This window comes from Medicago truncatula, chromosome 6 (genome assembly GCF_003473485.1).
Source record: "Medicago truncatula cultivar Jemalong A17 chromosome 6, MtrunA17r5.0-ANR, whole genome shotgun sequence".
Lineage (NCBI taxonomy): Eukaryota > Viridiplantae > Streptophyta > Magnoliopsida > Fabales > Fabaceae > Medicago > Medicago truncatula.
In genome coordinates, this window is record NC_053047.1 from 26,059,703 (window position 1) to 26,082,137 (window position 22,435).

The 22,435-nt window shown below is 34.6% G+C and overlaps 1 protein-coding gene and 1 long non-coding RNA gene across 2 annotated transcripts; both read left to right on the forward strand.

Annotated features, from left to right (window-relative positions):
* Positions 1-10,750: 10,750 nt before the first annotated feature.
* LOC120576067 (pentatricopeptide repeat-containing protein At1g12300, mitochondrial) lies at positions 10,751-20,375 on the forward strand. Its single transcript, XM_039827032.1, has 2 exons — positions 10,751-12,521; positions 18,464-20,375. The coding sequence occupies exons 1-2, from the start codon at positions 10,889-10,891 to the stop codon at positions 20,155-20,157; spliced, it is 3,327 nt and encodes a 1,108-aa protein (XP_039682966.1). The 5' UTR covers positions 10,751-10,888; the 3' UTR covers positions 20,158-20,375.
* Positions 20,376-20,435: 60 nt separating this feature from the next.
* On the forward strand, positions 20,436-21,174 carry LOC120576157 (uncharacterized). Its single transcript, XR_005642271.1, has 2 exons — positions 20,436-20,589; positions 20,796-21,174. It is a non-coding gene; the product is annotated as an uncharacterized lncRNA (long non-coding RNA).
* The last annotated feature ends 1,261 nt before the right edge of the window (positions 21,175-22,435 follow it).

Below are 22,435 nucleotides of genomic sequence, written 5' to 3' on the forward strand. Positions count from 1 at the left end.
AAACAATTAATGTCTGTTGTTATGTTCATTTTGATATTTTAATGGTCTCAATGGAACTAATCTGTTCTCTGAATGTTAGTTAGACCTCTCAATGTTCTCATCAGGTATTGGTCTAGAAACTATATGCAATTTGCAGCAAAAAATATTCAGTTGAAGAAGCCAAAGTATGACATTGAGAGTAGTATTTGTCTCGTCTATTATGTTATAAGCTACTTACGGTTTCCGGCTATTATGTTATAATCCGTTGATATATTGTCTCGTCTGTCTTGTAGTATTTGTGATCTTTAGCAGGTGTGTGATACATTTCAAGAATGTAAAAAACGTTTGGGTTAATAGAAGAGGTTTGGTCATTACAGTGATATCTTGGATCTGATTTGGTCATTTGATGTTGAATTGTATAGAGTTTTCTGTTTTCAAAAATTGTAGTGGACCCTGACCCTCTTGCTTGTTCATCAGAATGTGGGGCCATTCGACCATATATAATTTCTTCATCTTTGATTAAAGATGTCCTAGACAATATTATGTTTTTTTTTTAACAAAACAAAATGGAATTATATTAACAAAACATAAGCATTTTCCAAGCACAGGTGTGCCTAGAAAACTACTACAAGATACAAAGTGTTACAAAGTCCAAAATAAGAGAATCTAGCAGTGGTTAGCCAATTCCTAAACATGTCATAGGACTTGACCACCACATCTGAGTACCATAAACAAACATGGCTTTTTTAGCTTTCAGCCACCCTAATGATAACAATTTAATCTTATCCAACAACCTCGGGACATCCTGATGAGGGCCACGATGGAATGGAGGGAGGGCTTGCTTGCTGCCCATTTTGATGTTTTTTATTTTTATGTTGTAATAAAAGTGTAAGGAACCAATTTTGGCCAAAAACACTATGTTTGAATTTGTAGTGTGTTTTATCCATTTTAAAGCTTTCAACAGTTTTAAATGGCGTGCTTGCTTTATTTTAGAAAGAAAATAATATGTTGAATCAAGTATAGTGAAAAGAAATCAAGAACATTAATGGGAGGGAGAAAAATAGCACATGACATGAAAGGAAAGAAGGAAGTGGTGCTGCCACACATTTTAGAAATTCAATCTGTTTGGGTCAAAATTCTGCCATTTATCCATTTTAGCCAAAATATCCATTTTTCATTCTGTTTTATTGCATTTTGAATCACAAGAATTTTAAAGTTCAAATTATCAAAGCAATTTCGTGAGTTTAGAGGGAAAATAACCATTTTTGGAATACTGGACTCATCACATCCGTTACAACATTATTAAGCAGGCGATTATTACGTTTGTTCCACACAATCCAAGTACACATAATCCAGATTAGTTGTAGAAAGGAACGTTTAGCTTTACCAACACCTATCAAATAAGTAAACTGCACCAAATGATCAGGAAGATTATTAGGATCCACCCCCATAGAACCTAGCCAATTGCGCACCTGCTGCCACAATAAAACAGAATTTGGGCAAAATAAAAATAAATGTTCGGCTGTTTCAACATGACCACATCTTGTATCACAAAGAGTCGCCTCTGAATTAAGAACACCACGAGCTGCCAAATTTGCTTTTGTAGGTAAACGATCCCGAAGAAGTCTCCAAGCAAAAATCGAGACCTTCAAGGGGACCTGATGATGCCAAACTAGGTCCAAAGCGTCTTCTATAAGAGGATTGGCACCCTCTGTTAAAAGATCATAAGCTCCTCGGACAGCATAACCCCCCGAAGGGTCAGGTAACCACAACCATCTGTCTGAAACATTAGGCAACAAAGAAACATCCAGCAGTAAAGCCCTAAGCTCCTCTAATAAATTCTCCTCCCCAGCCCACAACCTACGTCTCCATCTCCACCCTTCCCCTCCTTGCTCCAGGCCAAGAGAGAACATATTCGGCACCGAAATGGTTTTGTTCTTAGCAAAGTCAAACAACCTACGAAACCGCTCACTAAAAGGAACATCACCAAACCACCTATGAGACCAAAACAACGTATCAACACCATCCCCACCTTCCTTAACACACTATCGACAAACCTACCACCCCCTACATCGCCAACACCCTCACAAATCCTCCCTACCTCCCGCCACCAAGAAGAACAACTTCAGCCCCCAACCTCCCACCTATTTCGCCATAACGGGCGACTAAAACATGATACCACAATCCTTCTCTATCCACTAACATCCTCCAACACCATTTCCCTAGCAATGCAACATTAAACTCCTTCAACTTCCTGACCCCCAACCCTCCAAACTCCTTTTTAGAACATACAGTATTCCAATCTATTCAAGTAATTTTCCTACGGTCCTCAATCCCCCCCCCCCCCCCCCCCCCCCCAAAAAAAAAAAATTATTCAACAAAGATTCAATGGAAGAGATTATACCTGTTGGAGCTTTAAAGAAGGAAAGAGCATAGACAGGCAGCGAAGTCAAAACTGATTTCAGGAGGATCAAGCGACCACCAAACGAGAGAAACCGGCTATTCCACCCCGACAGTCTAGATTTAATACAATTTACAACAAGGTCCCAAAACAAAAGTCTCCGCGGATTACCCCCAATAGGCAAACCTAGGTACAATAAAGGAACCTTACCCACTTTACAACTTAACACCGAGGCCGCCTCACTCAACCAAGAATCATAAATATTAATTCTCACCAACAAGCTTTTATTAAAATTCACTTTCAAACCCGACATCAACTCAAAGATGACAAGAGTCGCCCGAAGAGCACAAACATTTGTTGAGGCAAAATCCCTAATTAATTTTAAAGATAACAAACCTTGATGATTAAGGAAATTAATGGACTTTGATTAATTTGTTGGTATTTAACTTGTGCTCTTGAGTGGTTAACTAAGACAGGAACAAGTCTCAATTTATACCAAGAAACAAAGAATCAAAGGACATAAAGACTTAAGAACTCAGTCAGAGTTCAGAAAGTTAAAAAGAGTTCAGAAGGTTGGACAGAGTTCAGAAAGTTGTTCATGATGAACATCAAGAACCAAGCCCAGATACTCATGAACTAAATAAAGAACATGCAAGGTTCACGTGACTTAAATGAAAGCCCAGAAAAGTACAAGACTAAGATCAATCAAAGAATAAGAGCATTTATTTGATTAAAGTCAAAAAGGGCATCTTCAATGTTCATTTAAAACTATGAACATTTGAAGTACAAAACATTAGGAATATTCCATTAAGAATATCATCCCAGATGTTTTCCATGCTGCACTTCATAAATGCTTCACTATTAGGATTTGATTACATCATTTACAAGTCTTACAAATCATCCTAAGTGAAACAAAAGAAACATTCTGAAGTCCCCTGAGTTCAGAATGTTCGTTCCTGCTCCATGCTTTTACTGACGTGAACAGTACAGCAGTTGGAAAGCAAGAGGCAAAGTCAAAAGCAAGATCAGATCTGATTCATCAAGATCTCGACACATAAGGGAGTTGGTACTGTACAAAGCAAACCAAATCCCCTAAAGCATGGAAGTGAAGTGACAGCACCACTTTATGATATCCTGCACACGTTCCAAGACAGATTTCAAAGAAGATCTGCTACAGGAACATTCTGAAGTATGTCCAAGAACAATCTTCAAGTATAACCCAGAAATTCATGATACATTCATCTGCAAAAACCCAGATGCATATCTGGCCGTTCATCCACATGAACTCAGATGAAGATCATGAAGAACACAACAACATTCTGAAGTATTCAACAACATTCTGAAGTATTCGAACAACATTCTGAAGTATCTCAGTTTGCCCAGAATTTCAAGTTAAAGTTGGTGGGTCCCAGAACACGTGGCATAAGACCAGTGGTCACTCTCCAACGGCTACAAAGGCTCAAGAACTCTATAAATAGAGATCAAGACCTCAGCATACAACACACCTTTGCAAAGCATACAAGAAAACAACATAAGAAGTGTTTGAAGCTTTAGCAAAAATATTGATCATCACAAAGATTCCAAGAAGTCTTCAAAAGTGTAAATCAATATCTCTCATATCTTTTCAAAGATAAATCTCAACCTCCATTCTTCTCTTGTCTGATCTATATCATTCAACCTCCATACAAATTGTAAAGAAAGTCTCATCTAGCTTTAGGGGTACTAAAGTGTTAGTTTGAGCAGAAAGGTGTAAAGTCTAAGTGGGTAACTTAGCAAGAAAGGTGTAAGCCTGCTGAGGCTAAGAGAATACAGTTGTTGTAATTGTTCAGGTGAACAAGGTTGTAAGGTGCAGGATTTGAGAAGTTATCTCAAGCATCATAGTGGAAAATCTCACAAGATTGTGAGGAGTGGACTAACCCACATTGGGTGAACCACTATAAATTTCTGTGTGTTCTTCTTCTCTTTTCTTTACTATTTACTTACAGTAAACACAACACACACAAACACATTTAATTATTCAAATTGTGTTTATACTAATACTTCAGAACGTTCTGAAGTCTGTCTGTTAACTTAACCATTCCAAGTTATCAACTTGAGAATAACTTTTAAGTGGCAGGATTAATTTTTAAAGGGTCACAATTCAAACCCCCCCTTCCTTGTGACTATTTTATCTACTTCAACATTAGCCCAACTTTTTTGGCCTAACAGCAGAGTGTCGTCAGCAAATTGGAGATGAGAAAGAACTACCGAGTTGGCCGCCCCAGCCGAGTACCCTGTAAACAGTTGGTTATCAACCATGGCTTTCATCAAAATGTGAAGCCCCTCCGCCGCAATAAGGAACAAAAAAGGTGACAGGGGATCCCCCTGACGCAGGCCCGTGTGAAGTTGAAATTCATCTGTAGGACTACCATTAACAATTTAGAAACATGAATAAATATTTCTTACATCTTTATTCTACAAACATTATATAGGGGTGTTCGTGATGCAATTTAGATCAATTTTGAGGTAAAAACTCATCCGATCAAAAATAAAAATCAAATGCAGTTATGTTTGGAAGACTATATACAAAAATTGATCTAATCTGATACAAATATACATGGTTTAGTTTGAATCGGTTTTTGATTATCCAAAATATAAAAGTTAATTTTTTTTAATTAATATTAATATTAGTCAAAGACGGTAAAATAATAAATTTGATCCAAAAAATAACATAAAATATATTAAGGATTAACAATAAAGAATGAAAGTGAGCGATTTTGTTAAAAAATACTCCCTCCATCTCAAATTGTATGTCGCTTTAGGAAAAAAAATTGTCCCAAATTATATGTCGCTTTAAAATACCAATGCAATATTAATGCTACTTTTTCTATTATAACCTTAACTATTTATTACCCTCTCTTCTTTCAATTCTTTCAGTTATCTTTCCCATATTATTTACTAAGGACGATTTTGTAAAACAACTCATAATATCTCTTCAAACAATATTAATTACATTTCTTAATATGTGTGAAATGTCCAAAATGTCATACAATTTGGGACGGAGAGAGTATTGTCCTACAATAACTGATCCATTTTACTTTACAATGCAATATTAATTATTTTTTCCAATTATAACTTTAATTAATATTAATTTCATCACTCTAAATTCAACATATTCTATTTTGCATTTATGATAATGATAAATATATCAATACTTGATAGGCTTAATACATCATTTGGTCCCTTAACTTATTTTTGGTTTTCACTTTGGTCCTTTAACTAAAAAGTGTATCAAGTTGGTCCCATAAATCTTGTGCCGTTTAGTATTTTGGTCCTCTCCGTTAAAATTTTGTAAAATCTGTTAATTCATTTCCACGTGTCAGTTAAGATTGGTGATCAACGGTTGAATTTAAAAAGCCCACATAGCATACAGCGGACTCACAACAGATGATAACATCTCCTGTCATCTTCTTCCCTCTTCATCTTCCAACTTCATACCCAAAACAAAAAATAACAATTCAGCAACAACTTTTCTTCAAAAAATAAAAATAAAAAATTCAGCAACAACTTTCTTTTTGTCTATGACTATTTCCATCGACAGAAACAACAAGAATTCCATCATCGCCATCAACAACCATTAAGCAATAAATTCACCTTCTCTAAAAACCAAAAACTCCTTCAATCTCAATACACAAAATCACAAAACCACTTTATCTCTCTAAAACTTAATTTCTCCAAACTGTTACAATAAACAATGTCCTCTGCACCACCCGTTCTCCATGTCACCACCGTCCCTCCACCATCAACCACCACCAGATGCACCATTTTCGGCACCGGATCTGACGTTTCAGAAAACTCTCCCGCCGTCCGCGTCCTCATCAACAAACTCTCTGAATCACTCTGCAACGGCCTCGCACAAGGCCGTCCATGGACAGAACTCGTCGACCGCTCCGCTTTCAGCAAACTTGAATCCTTCTCCAACGCCACCCTTCGTCGTTTTTCTCACCAGCGTTGGATCTATTCTTGTTTCCGTTTTGATGCTCAGTGTAACACCCTACTTCTATTAAAGCAATTAAACATGCGAATAATACATTTATTCAAGAAATAGAGGCTACGCCACATTCAAAATTCAAAAACCAATAAACATGTATATAAACCTCAACAGTCGCAGCGGAATATAAACCAGAGTAAATTCAATTATACATGTTAAGAATAAATAAATTACATCAACATAGATGCATCTCAAAAATCCCAACAAACGGGTAATCTCCAAACATAACAAAAACCAAAGTAAAAGTTAATATAGACTGACACAACTAAGCCTAGATCAGAGCCGACTAAACATCTAAACACCGATATCGGAGAAAGCTCCAGATATCCACCAAGCACAAGAACTCACCAAGCATCTAATCCTGCACAACGTCTACCCATCCATACATATAGGCAGGCGGTCCATAACAGATCCACTGGGGGTAAGTATTACATTATCATAATCCAAATAACAGTTAACATGAATATTTCAATTTAAACATCATGCACTTGATCAATAATAATTACACATTAATACTTACATCACACCTCGATATCTCACATCAATATTCGTCAATCATATGAACAATTATCAATTTACAATTATTCATTCACAATCATCAATCACGTTTATCATGAATAATCATTAATCACATTTCATGAACAATCACCAATTACTTGTATCATAAATAAATATCAATTCACAGTTATTCATACACGATCACCAATCATATACATCATGAACAATCACCAATCATATACATCATGAACAATCACCGATCATATACATCATCAATAATCATTCATCTCAATTCATCACCAATCACATATTTCACATAAGACTCATGCTATGATATGCACTTATGGACACATAAATGCATGTGGTACCAAATCTCAACAAGGTCGTCACCTCCGATGGACAAGTCAACATCGCATGTAAGGCTCACCTCTGCCTTACAATAATCTCGAAGTAAAAGAGTCATCCCTTTTACAGCAACAACGACTATGATGCATGGACATGTGTAAGAACTCGATAATGCGACAACAATTCACAATCTCAACTCAATATATAGGACGACACCCAATTATATTGATTATCTCCACAACATTGCATTATCAAGAAAACATGCCCACACAAATAAATCATAGTATTCACCATCACACATCAACATGATTATCAATAATCAACCATGTCATTCAACATCAACTATATCATATAGTTTCACCATTCCAAACAATTCTCATATTCCAAGTAAGAGAACATACAACATCTCATGACAAATATCATATCCAACATATAACCATTCAACGTCAACTATCACATAGTCATACAAGAATAATCTCAATAACTCACAAGACAATTTGCTAAAAAAACATTTCCGACAAAAATCTAAATCATGTGGCAAACGGCCAACATTGACAATTTTTAAAGCTAGGCAACTTATTCAAGTTTGAAATCCTACAATTCAATCTTAATCAATCATATAAGTATGAGCATAGGCCACTTACGAACTATCGATCATTAGTTTAAAGGTTAGTCTAAGTTCGTATGAGAAAATCCTAAGTTTATACATTCCACATTCCCACCCGAAAATCAAGTTTGACATGATTAAGACATTGTACCAACCTTACAAGCATTGTCTAAGCCCATAAGAACTGTAGACTAAGCTTGCAACTCCTTTTGTTCACCAAGACTAAGTTCCAACAATTTCCGAAAACCGAAACGACACAAACTCAAGTTTCAAACCATTTAGAAAATTGAAGTTTCGACAAAGCCAAATGTGTTCCAGTAGAAAAGTAGGTGAAAACAGCAAAAGAACACTTCAAAACGATCGCCTAGGACCCTCACACGACCACCCCCAAGCACCCGGACACGGAACAACGTTTCCGTTGTCCTGTCATGGGCGCCTGGCGCTAGAGGTGCAGCGCCCAGGGCTGTCTCCCTGTAAGTGGGCGCCCAGCGCTCCACTACAGGCGCAGCGCTCCGTAAACGCGCGTTTTCGCGTGTTTCGGCCGCGGGTTTTCGCCATTTTCGGTCAAAAATCGAATGTTTAAAATCCTCAATCATCAAAAGTGATCCGAGGCATAACCCGAGGCTCTAACACATCGAACTCGCTCGTTTCGTGGCATTATTACAAGTTATGGAATTGTTTCAAAATAATTTTTCTCAAAACACTAAGTGTCAAACAACCACAATTCATTTCTTCCAACTCACAACAACATCTCAACATAAATCATACCCAAGTCATGAAATGAGATCAACATCCACAATCAACCACAATCATAACATATAATCTTACACTCCATCATAATTCAACAACAACTTCTCATATTTCATCAATTCACAAATTCACCAAAACACCAACAACAATTCAAATTATCATCATCAATCCATGAATATGCATACCCAAGCAATGATTCATCAACCATAACATCTATTAGCATCAACAACATCAATTGCATAATAATCATAGCTCAATTCAACTACAACATGTCAAATTCATCCATTTTGCACTATTTTCATAACTTTTCATCTTCACATATTTAAACATGTAATTTCAACAACAATCATACAACTAACATCAATTCATGCATACAAACATAACATCACAACAAGAGCACGAATTTAGCATGAATTGTTCATCAACTCATTTTCATACAACATGAGAATATGCAAAATTACACATGATTATGATAATCACTAACCCCCTTACCTTTGAAGTTGATTATCTCTAACCCTTGCTTCAATTCAGCTCCTAGGTCACCCACTTGATTCCTAAAGCTTCCCTTCAGCCCTCTTGCTATTCTCTTCACCTCTTCTCTCTCTACCTCTCCTTCTCTCTATGAAAATTGTTTTGTGAAATGAATAACTATTCTAAGACAACCCTAGTGTTATCCCCCTTAATGGGCTCAACTCAAATTCTAATGGGCCTAACCCATTCTAACATAATTCTAAAAGTTCTATACACTCAACGGTAATTACTAACAACGGTAAAATATAACCAACGGTCACTAACGGTAAAAACTAATCACTACACTAGTAACTTAGTAAAATAAGGGTTCTCACTAATTATTAAAATAATTCTCACCAAAATTAACATTTTACCTTACTCGTCAAATGACCAAAATACCCTTCTAATACGGTAATCCATGCAAATGCATCCGATAACAATAAAATACACACAATCACAATTAATCACACAAAAACACACAATAAAGTAATTAAAATAAAACTAGCTAAAAATCGGGCTGTTACACTCAGTGTTGCTGTTGTCTGTCTCAGATCCGTTGGATGCTGAAAACATATATTTTCTATTTTTTTTTTGTTAATTTCTTAATCTCTATTGTCAATAGGATTCATATACATGTATGTGAAGATGAATCTTGAATATTATATGTAAGGATCTTTACTATTTTCTTGTTTTGTAATATATACCGGGTCTGGATTTGGTTATGTTGTTGCTTAGATCTCACTATTTCTTATTCAAAAATTGTTAGTTGATGGTGACGAAGAAATTGTTGTTGTTTCTGACATGGAAATAGAGTCATGGAGAAAGAAAGTTTGAAAATGAGAGGGAAGAAGATGACACGAGTTGTGAGTCCACGATATGCTATGTGTGCTTTTTAAATCTAACCGTTGATCACCAATTTTAACTGACACGTGGAAAGGAGTTAACAGATTTTGCAAAATTTTAACGGAGAGGACCAAATTAGTAAATGGCATAATATCTATCGGACCAAATTGAGACACTTTATAGTTAAGGGACCAAAGTGAACATCAAAAATAAGTTAAGGACCAAATGATGTATTAAACCATACTTAATAAGAACACTTAAGACTTTTTTTCTATCCTTCACTAATATATTTTTCTTAACAAGTATGAAATGACTCTCTATATAATACTCCCCCCGGTCCTATTTATAAGAGAATTTTGGGTCAATAAAAGTTGATGTATTTATTTTGTTGACCTAAATTTCTCTTGTAAATAAGACCGGAGGGAGTAACACTGTTACTTTAGCTGAACCCACTAAACATTTGTCTTTAGACCAAAATATATATAATTTATAGAATTTTTTTTTATTATGTGGGTTAACGGGCTACCCGCGGCCCATTCGGGCTAGCCCTAACGGGTACCGGGCTTTTAAGGGTTGGGCTAAAAAACCCTATTAAAATTCGGGCTCAATATTTTAGGCTCAAGCCCTATATTTATTCGAGCTAAACGGACCGGCCCATACGAGCCGGCCCGTTTTGACAGCTCTATTAATATAATAGCACTGTTACTTTAGCTAAATCCACTAAACATTGTCTTTAAATTTTCACTTTACGCCTTGTTTAATATTTTTTTTGTTTGTTTCACTTTCGGCAAAAAGGAAATTGTAGCATATTCCTAAAAAAATCTATAATTTCCGTTGAAGCTCTGACTATCAATCACCAACAACAACAGCTTGCGTCTTCTTCTACCGCTTACCAAGCAAGCAAGTGCCGCTCACTCACGCCCAAATGTCTTCATGCTGCGCCAGGTTTCGATCTTCTACCAATCCCATTTCTCTTTTTCCCTTCTTAAGAATAAGATTATACTCTCACTCTTCATTCAATTCAAATAATCTTGATAATGTTGTTTCTTCATTCAATCATATGCTTCATATGAATCCCACTCCATCGATTATTGAATTTAACAAGATATTAGGTTCCCTTGTTAAGTCTAACAACAATCATTACCCTACTGCTATTTCCCTTTTTCATCAATTGGAATTTCATGGAATTACACCAAGTATTGTTACTTTCAATATTCTCATTAATTGTTACTGCCTTCTTCGGGAAATGGATCTTGCCTTTTCTCTATTCGGGAAGATTCTTAAGGTGGGGTTTCACCCGGATATTGTAACCCTCACAACACTTATCAAAGGTATGTGTCTTAATGGTAAGGTCAAGGAAGCTTTGCACTTTCACGATCATGTGATTTCACTTGGATTCCACTTGGACCAAGTTAGCTATGGGACCTTGATCAATGGCTTGTGTAAATTGGGAAAAACAACCGAAGCCTTACAAGTGTTGAGAAAGATTGATGGGAAATTGGTTAACACTGATGTGGTAATGTATAGCACAATCATTGATTGTTTGTGTAAAGATAAATTGGTGACCGAGGCATATGTGTTATATTCTGAAATGATTACAAAGAGAATTTCTCCCAATGTTGTCACTTTCAATTCTCTAATTTATGGATTTTGCATCGTTGGTCGACTGAAAGAAGCATTTGGGTTGTTCCATGAAATGCTATTGACAAACATCCTCCCAGATGTTTATACTTTCAGCATATTGGTTGATGGTCTATGTAAGGAAGGAAAGATCAAAGAAGCTAAAAATGTGATAGCTGTGATGATGAAAGAAGGTGTGATACCGGATGTTGTTACCTACGGTTCATTAATGGATGGATATTGCCTAGTTAATGAAGTAAATAAAGCCAAACATGTGTTAAGCCTGATTTCTCGAATGGGAGTGGCTCCTAATGCTCATAGCTATACTACTATGATTAATGGATTCTGTAAGAATAAAATGGTCCAAGAAGCCTTTAGTCTCTTTAATGAAATGCGGTCCGTAGGAATTGCTCCTGATAAGGTAACTTACAGTTCTCTTATTGATGCTTTGTGCAAATCAGGGAGAATCTCTCATGCATGGGAGCTTCTTGATCAGATGCATGATAGAGGTCAACATGCAAATGTGATCACTTACAATTCCTTCTTACACGCTTTATGTAAAAACCATCAAGTTGACAAGGCAATTGCATTGGTCAAGAAAATTAAAGATCAGGGCATTCAACCCAATATTAACACATACAATATACTTATCGATGGACTATGCAAAGAAGGAAGACTTGAGATTGCACAAGTGATTTTTCAGGATCTTTTGATTAAAGGCTATAAGGTAACACTCTGGACATATACAATTATGATTAATGGTCTTTGTCTGGAGGGATTGTTTGATGAAGCTATGACCCTACTGGAAAAAATGGAAGACAATGGTTGCATTCCAAATGCTGTAACTTATGCAACAATTATCCATGCTCTCTTTAAAAATGATGAGAATGATAAGGCAGAGAAACTTCTACGTGAAATGATTGCTCGCGGTCTACTGTAAGAAAAGTATTAGTTAAGATTATTTCTTGTTACTTATTAGGTTACTTTTGAATTTTGATGACAACGATTGAATCTTAGTTATTCATTTTCATGTTTGCTTTAATGGTTACATATGCAAATGATGATCAACTACACAATGACATCACTATCACCTTAGTTCTAATTTGAAATCGTGTTTTTATTTTTGAAATATTTTTTCTTTCCATTGTATTGTCATTTTTTCTTCATATCGTTGTATTTTTTTTTTTCATTGATTGGTTATTCTGCGTTTTAACTCACAGACCAAATAGAAACTATTATGGTTATTCTTTGTGATCTTTGGCTGGTGGTCGTGTGTGATACAATTCATAAAATCGTGATATGTGATATATTTTTGTGTTTTAGACTTGTACAGTTTTATATGGTTGAGTCACGTACAAGTTGTGCAACTGTCGTTCGAAAAGTTGGATGGGGTCCTCTTTTTTCTTCTTCTTTGATGTTGGTAGGATGGGTCTGATACACTTTCATATTTTGTGCTATCTTGAATTTGGTATAAGGTGCATGACTCATTGGTGTAGTCATACAATAGCAATATAACAATGTGTTAATGTATATGGAATTTTGACAATTACAAATATTTTTACCGACTTAGTTTGTACTCTAAGATTCTAGAACCTTCTGCTGAGCTCTAGAAGCTGCAGCCGTTTGTTCCAGTTCTGCCAGTGTGGTTAAAGTTAATTAGCCACCTCTGTCCAGCTGACACTGACAACTAGGATGTAGGTTAACTCAATAGTGACTGTAGGTTAAGCTTTCCTAATAGGGATTTTAACATAATAGATCGAATAACAAATTTTAGAATTCTCTGTTTTTTGTTAAACAATAACTATTGAAATACATTTGGCTGAGAGAGGTTAATTCCACCATTACACATTGTACTAGCTTAATATTTCTTTTGTTGAGTGGATGAATATCAACAACCTCCTCACTATTTAATAAAGGAATTTTTATCAGTAGAGATGAAAATGAAATGTTACCTTTTTGAACACCTTGTCTTTGGTAGAATGGACCTTGGAATTAAAAATGTTGTCGAAGACTGATAGTTGATTGGAAAGATAGCTAAGTTCATTTTCGTACACAGTGATGCATTATCTGAATATTGTTATGCCTCTGATTGGTGGAGGATTTAGTCTCATTTTTCTGACCATAATATAAGAAGCCTGAAAATGTGGTTCATAAAGAAATTAGAATCTCTTTGGAAATTAATGTAAAAACTGCTTAAGTTTTAGAATCTTTATTAGCAAATATGTGCATTCTTTTGTTATTTCTAACAAAATTATGACTCAAAGAATCATCTGATCATATGCTAAATTTTTCGTGTTTAGCTGCTCTTGTTAAGTCCAAAAGAAGATTTTTAAGTGTTAAGTGATATTAGTAATGAAGGTCTGATTTGCAGTTTTGGCCAGCAAGCTTTAGGATATGTTTAAATTGAAGGATTTGAGCTTATATACTGACATAAATACTTGCGGGATTATTTGGAATAGTTTATGGAAATAAATTGGGACATATCCACAAGTTGTTTTCAACTAAGGTCTCCATTCTCTAATATAGCTTATGAAAACAACTTCTAGCTTATACGAAAATAGTTGGTTCAAGCAGTATCACATGCTTTGACGATGGGTTATGCATTTTCTTTATGCACATTTCTCACACTTCGTCACCTTTTTACGAACTCTAATATTCAGTCTATTCTTTGGTTACTGTCTTACTGTAGAAAGCCAAATAAACTACCTCTCCGATGATAATTTATATTATTTGATGAGTCTATTCTCACACCTTCTCTAGTGCACATTATATGCTATTCTAATTTTCCACCTCTTTCATTTCAATCTAGTTAGTTGACCATCATTCCAATAAGGCATGATCCTAAAACTTAGCCTGGAAATGGGATAAATAGGTGGGTGACTAGTGGCAGTATTGCTTAGCCTGCATATTGAAGTTGTAATGCAAAAAAGTAAAAAATTAAGTTTTTGGAAGTGTTCGAAGTCTGAGTCATCAATTGTTTTTGCACGTTTTTTTGTTTCTAGCGTGCGTTGTGTTGGTAGCTGTGGCTATGTTGCTGGGAGGTTGTACTGTGAAGCTGTTTTTGTGTTGATTTTGCTGCTGTATATCCGTGCAGTTTGTTTTCTCGTCGTTTTTGGCTTTCAGTTCGGTTAAGGCTTGTTTTTGAGTTTTTTTTTTCCGTTGTAGGGGCATGTTGGCTATGTCAGACTAAGCCAGTTATTCAGAAAATGAAGGTTGATTAGATATTATGGGGAAGTTGGACTCACTATTGTGGCGGGTATGTAGGTTGTACTAAGTCAGTATGCATTGCTGCCCTGTGTTGAGTTTCAATTATTGAGTCTGTTGTGGGAGGTTGGATTCCAATTTCAGTTTGAATTTAATATCTTGCCTACATAGTTATGCAATAGCTAAGAGGAGGTTGCGTTGTGCTGGTGTCAGTACTTGTAGTGTGCTGGAGTCGGTTGTGTTCACATGATTCTTGTAGTTTCTACCGTTATCATTGGCGTACTTAAAGATCTATCCAGCATCCAGTGGATACCTTCCGTTAGGGCTTTTTACGCTTGATATCAACATTATGGTTCTGTTATCACTACCTTGTTCCAAATGAGAAAGTAGGAAGGTTTGACAGGTTTTGTGGTTTTCGATAATAGGACAATCTGGTTGGTTAGAAACCAGATGAAATTTCTAACAAAATAATATTCAGTTAGTGCTCCAGGTTTACTGATAGGATTGATTTAAGCTGTGCTACATTTTACTATTAATTAATTGATGATGAATTACCTGATTGATCAGTATGTGCTTTTTCAGTTGAAATTTTGCTTTGCTATCAACATAACATACTTATTTTATGATGAAGGTTGATCCATCTCGCATTGTTGGTCCATATTTCTCAGCCTCAGTTGCAATTACATAGTGTTGTGAGACAATATTTCTTTCACCCCCTGCCAGTTTTACAATCTCGTATATAGGTCTTACTTCCTTTCCTTCCCCACTTTACTCATGTGACTGTCACTCTTCTGAAAATCTTCTTTTATATTTGTTTGGATAAACAACTTAATATAAGCACTTATCATATAAGTGCTTATGTATAAACTATTTCTATAACAAACAATAAACTTAAATCAAATTGTTTTCATAGAGGTTAAAAATTGTTTTGATAAGTTACCATGCAGAGCTTATGGAAATAAGTTGAAAACAGTTATGAACCTAATTGGATATTTTATAGAAATAAGTTATTCCTTAATTCTTAATTGAGGTGCAAAACTTTTCTGATAGGAATACAATTTAATAAACTTTTCAGAGACATGAATAAATACTTCTTACATCTTTATTTTACAAACATTATATAGGGGTGTTCGTGATGCAATTTAAATCAATTTTGAGGTAAAAACTCATCCGATCAAAAATAAAAATCAAATGCAGTTATGTTTGGAAGACTATATACAAAAAATCGATCTAATATGATACAAATATACGTGGTTTAGTTTGAATCGATTTTTGATTATCCAAAATATAAAAGTTAATTTTTTTTTAATTAATATTAGTCAAAGACGGTAAAATAATAAATTTGATCCAAAAAATAACACAAAATATATTAAGGGATTAACAATAAAGAATGAAAGTGAGTGATGTTGTTAAAAAATACTCCCTCCATCTCAAATTGTATGTCGCTTTAGGAGAAAAAATTTGTCCCAAATTATATGTCGCATTACAATACCAATACAATATTAATGTTACTTTTTCCATTATAACTTTAAGTATTTATTACTCTCTCTTCTTTCATTTATCTTTCCCATATTATTTATTAAGGACTATTTTGTAAAACAACTCATAATATCTCTTGACACAATATTACATTTCTTAATATGTGTGAAATGTCCAAAACATCATACAATTTGGGACTGAGGGAGTATTGTTTTACAATAACTGATCAATTTTACTTTACAATGCAATATTAATTTTTTTTTTTCTTCCAATTATAACTCTAATTAATACTAATTTTATCACTCATATTTGAACAGATTCTATTTTGCATTTACGATAATGATAAATATATCAATACTTGACAAGAACACTTAAAACTTTTTTCTTTCGTTCACTAATACATTTTTGTTAATATATAGAGTGAACCATCAATTTCGTCCCTGAATTTTCAGGGGTCGGCCAAATTCGTCCCCAAATTTAACGAAATATCAAAATAGTCCCTGAATTTGTTCGACGTCCATCAATTTTGTCCCTCCGTCCAAAAGGTCCGTTAGTGTGCTGTATTGGCTTGTACACGTGGGAAAAAGAAAGCCACGTGTACAGGGACTAAATTGATGGAAAATACGAAAATTTCAATTTTCACTTTTTTAACTTCATTTTTCTGCAATTCCTTTTTTACCCCTATATTTGCCATTACCATACATCCTCATATTTTATACGGAACACATCAACTAAGTCCCTGTCTGTTCTTCTTCCCTCCATTTTCACTTCTCCAAGATCATCTTTCTCTCCGGCGATCAAAATTGCATTTTTGAAGGAAGATTTCGTATGTTTTGAAGGTAACTTCGTTCATCTTCTTCTCCTTTTTCTCTGTTCGTTTTGCCCATATTTTTTCCGTTTTTATGATTTTCGTTTTCATGTTTTTATCATTTAGTTATGACTTATTACTATTTTGATTGGTATCTACTGCCTTTTTTATGTTGTTCTGCAAATTTATGCCTCAAGGATCAACTTGATTTCTGTTAATTTAATTTAGGGACTTTTTTTTATGGTTTTTAAAATAATTCAGGGATCGATTTGATAGTAACACAAATAATTCAGGGACTAACCTGATGGTAAAATTATAACAGATATGCAACATTTCATTCATCTTCAACCTCTTTTCATGGTAAAATCATTACAACTCTACACAATCTTAGAAATATACATTAGCATGTTGCAAAACTCAAACAAGCAGATTATAACTATCATAAACTTAATCACCCTAAGCTCACTTTCCATCAACCTTGCCATCGAAACCTCGTCATTGCCACTTTCCTTAGCCTTAAGCATGGACTGAACCTTCTCCATCATTCTTGTCTTTCTTCCATGAGCATCACAAATTCCATTGTTTTTAAAGTAACCTAGTTCATCAGCTTCATCAACCCACACAACATTCAAGCACTCTCACATCACCATTAAACATGGAGGATGAAGATGAAGCTTGACTTTGATAGCTCTTTTTGCCCATATGACCACCTCCCATCATTTTAGATTCAATTTGAACAGTTTTGCTTGAATGAATTTTGGTTTTCAGATTCAATTAAAAAAAATTAGGGTTTGAAAATTTTTGATTTGGGGAAGAACGTGACCCTTAATTATTGGAAGAAAATTTGGAGATTTTGGAGTGTAGATTACACATTGTAAAATTAGGGTTCCAATTTTACATATTTGGGGAAGAAATAGTCGTTGGAGAAGGAAGAGAGCCGTTGGGGAAGAAGAGCAATTTCCTGAAATTCAATCAACTTAGTCCTCGAAAATTTAGGTCATTATCGGCCAAATTAGTCCCTGCCTACGTGGCATCTGACATGTGAGAGGTTAACGGCCACGTCAGCCCCATTAATGCTCCGTTTGAACTGAAGGACTAACTTGATTGACATTTAACAAATTCAGGAACTATTTTGATATTTCGTTAAATTTGGGGACGAATTTGGCGGACCCCTTAAAATTCAGGGACGAAATTGATGGTTCACTATAATATATATGAAATGAGCTCAACTACTTTAGCTAAAGCCATTAGACATTTGTCTTTAAATTTCTACTTTCAGCCTTGTTTAATAGAAATAGAAAATTTGTACCAAAAAAAAAAAAAAATAGAAATAGAAATTGAATTGGGGAAAAATCTATAATTTCCGTTGAAGCTCTGACTATCAATCAGCAACAACAACAGCTTGCGTCTTCTTCTACCGCTTACCAAGCAAGCAAGTGCCGCTCACTCACGCCCAAATGTCTTCATGCTGCGCCAGGTTTCGATCTTCTACCAATCCCATTTCTCTTTTTCCCTTCTTAAGAATAAGATTATACTCTCACTCTTCATTCAATTCAAATAATCTTGATAATGTTGTTTCTTCATTCAATCATATGCTTCATATGAATCCCACTCCATCGATTATTGAATTTAACAAGATATTAGGTTCCCTTGTTAAGTCTAACAACAATCATTACCCTACTGCTATTTCCCTTTTTCATCAATTGGAATTTCATGGAATTACACCTGATATTTTTACTTTCAATATTCTCATTAATTGTTACTGCCATCTTTGGGATATGGATTTTGCCTTTTCTCTATTCGGGAAGATTCTCAAGGTTGGGTTTCAGCCGAATACCATTACCTTTAATACTCTTATCAAAGGTTTGTGTGTTAATGGTAAGGTCAAGGAGGCTCTGCACTTTCACGATCATGTGATTTCACTTGGATTCCACTTGGACCAAGTTAGCTATGGGACCTTGATCAATGGCTTGTCTAAATTGGGAAAAACAACCGAAGCCTTACAAGTGTTGAGAAAGATTGATGGGAAATTGGTTAACACTAATGTTGTAATGTATAACACAATCATTGATAGGTTGTGTAAAGAGAAATTGGTGACTGAGGCTTATGAGTTATATTCTCAAATGATTGTAAAGAAAGTTTCTCCTGATGTTGTTACTTTGAGCTCTCTAATATATGGATTTTGCATTGTTGGTCAACTGAAAAAAGCATTTTGTTTGTTCCATGAAATGCTATTGACAAACATCCACCCAAATGTTTATACTTTTAATATATTGGTTGATGCTCTTTGTAAGGAAGGAAAGATCAAAGAAGCTAAAAATGTGATAGCTGTGATGATGAAAGAAGGCGTGGAACCTGATGCTGTTACATATAATACATTAATGGATGGGTATTGCCTAGCTAATGAAGTGAATAAGGCAAAGAATGTATTCAACGTCATAGGAAAAAGGAGAATGACACCTAATGTTTGCAGCTACAATATCATTATTAATGGTTTATGTAAGATTAAAATGGTTGATGAAGCCTTGAATCTCTTCACAGAAATGCATTGCAAACCCAATACAGTAACTTACAACTCTCTAATTGACGGTTTGTGCAAATCAGGGAGAATATCTCATGCATGGGAGCTTCTTGATCAGATGCATGATAGAGGTCAACCTGCCGATGTGATCACTTACAATTCCTTCTTACACGCTTTATGTAAAAATCATCAAGTTGACAAGGCAATTGCATTGGTCAAGAAAATTAAAGATCAGGGCATTCAACCCAATATTAACACATACAGTATACTTATCGATGGACTATGCAAAGAAGGAAGACTTGAGAATGCACAAGTGATTTTTCAGGATCTTTTGATTAAAGGCTATAAGGTAACACTCTGGACATATACTATTATGATCAATGGTCTTTGTTTAGAGGGCTTATTTGATGAAGCTGTGACCCTGCTGTCAAAAATGGAAGACAATGGTTGCATTCCAGATGCTGTAACTTATGAAACAATTATCCGTGCTCTCTTTAAAAATGATGAGAATGATAAGGCAGAGAAAATTCTACGTGAAATGATTGCTCGCGGTCTACTTTAAGAGAAATGTAGCTATGTTCATTTTGTGATGAGAATGGTGTAGTTTTAGTTGAAAATCATGTCACATTATTTTCATTTTGTTATTATAATGATCGAAATGGTTGATTGTTTTGATTATTGACTTAGTTATATTTTATTTCCAATGTGCAGTCAATTTTCTTCATATTGTTGTATGATTTTTTTCATTCATTGGTCATTCTGAAGTCCTGAGTTTTAAATGGTTCATGTAGTTGACCCCATTTAGATGGAAGAAACATTTGTTTTTTTTATTGCATTTTTCTTACATTGTTTCCACATCAAGGGAAAATGTAAGTATTCAACCTTGTGTTTGTACCATCTAATTTTTCCATAAGGCGACAATTGTTGATATATTCTTTGAAGTTATTGTTGGCCAAATAATTGGAGCTTTTTGAAGGGCTGGAAATCATTTCAGGTATGTGTGTTCTATTGATAACCTTGAATATACTTTTACGGAAGAATGAAGAATACATATATAAGGAATTAGTTCATTTAGACAAATCATTTTTGGACAACATCCATAGCATACTTGTTTTGGATGAAGTAAGTAGAGAACATTGATGCACACTGCTTCTTGCTTACTAACATGGCTAGAGTATTAAGAATTTAAAGATTATGCAGGAAATGAAGGGTGGATTTCTGTTCAGGAATGGTAAGCAAAGGTTAAGTGTGTTAGTTGCTGCTGGCCTACTATTATGCATTGAATGGATTGATGTCAAAAGGAATGTTGAAATGCATAATTTTTCGAGGGATGTGTTCTTTATAAGGTGTTGTCTTCTCTTTGTTTCAATGTATAAGTCCTTAGCTTGAAGTGGGATGTTTTGGTTTTGGTCATGGGATGTTAATTTTTGACATTTTAGAAATTCTTGGTAGCTGCGAATTTTCATTAATTTCGGTCACCGAGAGAGATATGTACGCACTTCATAAAGTGGTCTCTTGTTATTGATGAGGCGTGTTTCTGCTGTTGGTATTGAATAGAAGGATACAATGTCTTATTTCAGTACTATCTTGAATTTGTATAGGGTATGCACATCAACTGCTCCCAGTTAAGCACATCAATTGGCAAGAGACCTGCATTGTTATATACAGAGGCCGGGGTTCGAACCCCGGACACCCCACTTATTTACCTTGAAAAAGGTGAATTCTAGCAACCAGACTACATGTATGAAAGGAAAAAAAAGAATTGGAGGGCGAAATTGAATAATTATAGTTTTCTTATTTTTGAAATTTTCAAGTGAAAATCATGTATTTTGTCAACAAAAAGAAAGATGTTGAATCACATTTGATTATAAGTTAAGTTTTTGAATCATAAAGCCAATCATATGCATAGTTCAAATGATCTAAATGAAAGAAAAAGAGAAAGTGTCAAAACTACCTCATAGTGGAGTGGGTGTGTAAGAATACATTTAGTCTTGATGTTATTGCAGTTTATTACATGCAGCTCTTATTTTTTACAACATCTTCCTTTGCTTTTATTTTAGTGAGAAACTTTCTTTTTTTTCTCAATAGAATTGATCTATTTTATTATAATATATCCTTATATATTATTTGTATCTATGTTCTATCCAATTCTAAATCAGAGTTATCCATAAACAAGCATTGTGCCTGTGTCACTTCTAAAAATAAAAAATCTCATTGGAAACTAAAGTTTAGGGATTTTTAGGCAAGGGTTTTCTATCATTAGAGAAAATTTTATATCTTCTATCTTTTAGAATCTATTTATCTTCTATCTATCTATCTTCTAATTCTAAACTTGAGTTATCCATAAACAAGCATTGTGTCTATGTGGCACTTCCGAAAACAAAACTTCTCATTGAAAACTAAAGTGTAGATATTATGTGGCAAGGGTTTCCTATCATTTTAATAAAAATTCTATCTTCTAGAAATAGAAGATATCATTAAACTTCTATCTTCTATCTTATAAATAGTTTAACCCCTTGAAATATTTTAATGATTGTTATTATAAAAAATCTACGTCAAATATTTGTTTTCTTCACTGATCTTTCGACTACCTTTTTCTTTCTTCATATTCCATAACTATTTACCACTCTCGCTCAATATTATGTTAACGTAAAATTTAAATTAATAAATTGATGAATTACAAGTTTTTTTAATTGCATATCATCCTATTTTTTCACCTTATCAAACCAAAAAAGAAGAATCAAGTAAATAAAAAAAATGAAAAACCAAATAATATACTAAAAAAATGGGACTAATAAAAGTCAGGACATAATTTCACTAAGTAAAAGTTTGAGAGGAAA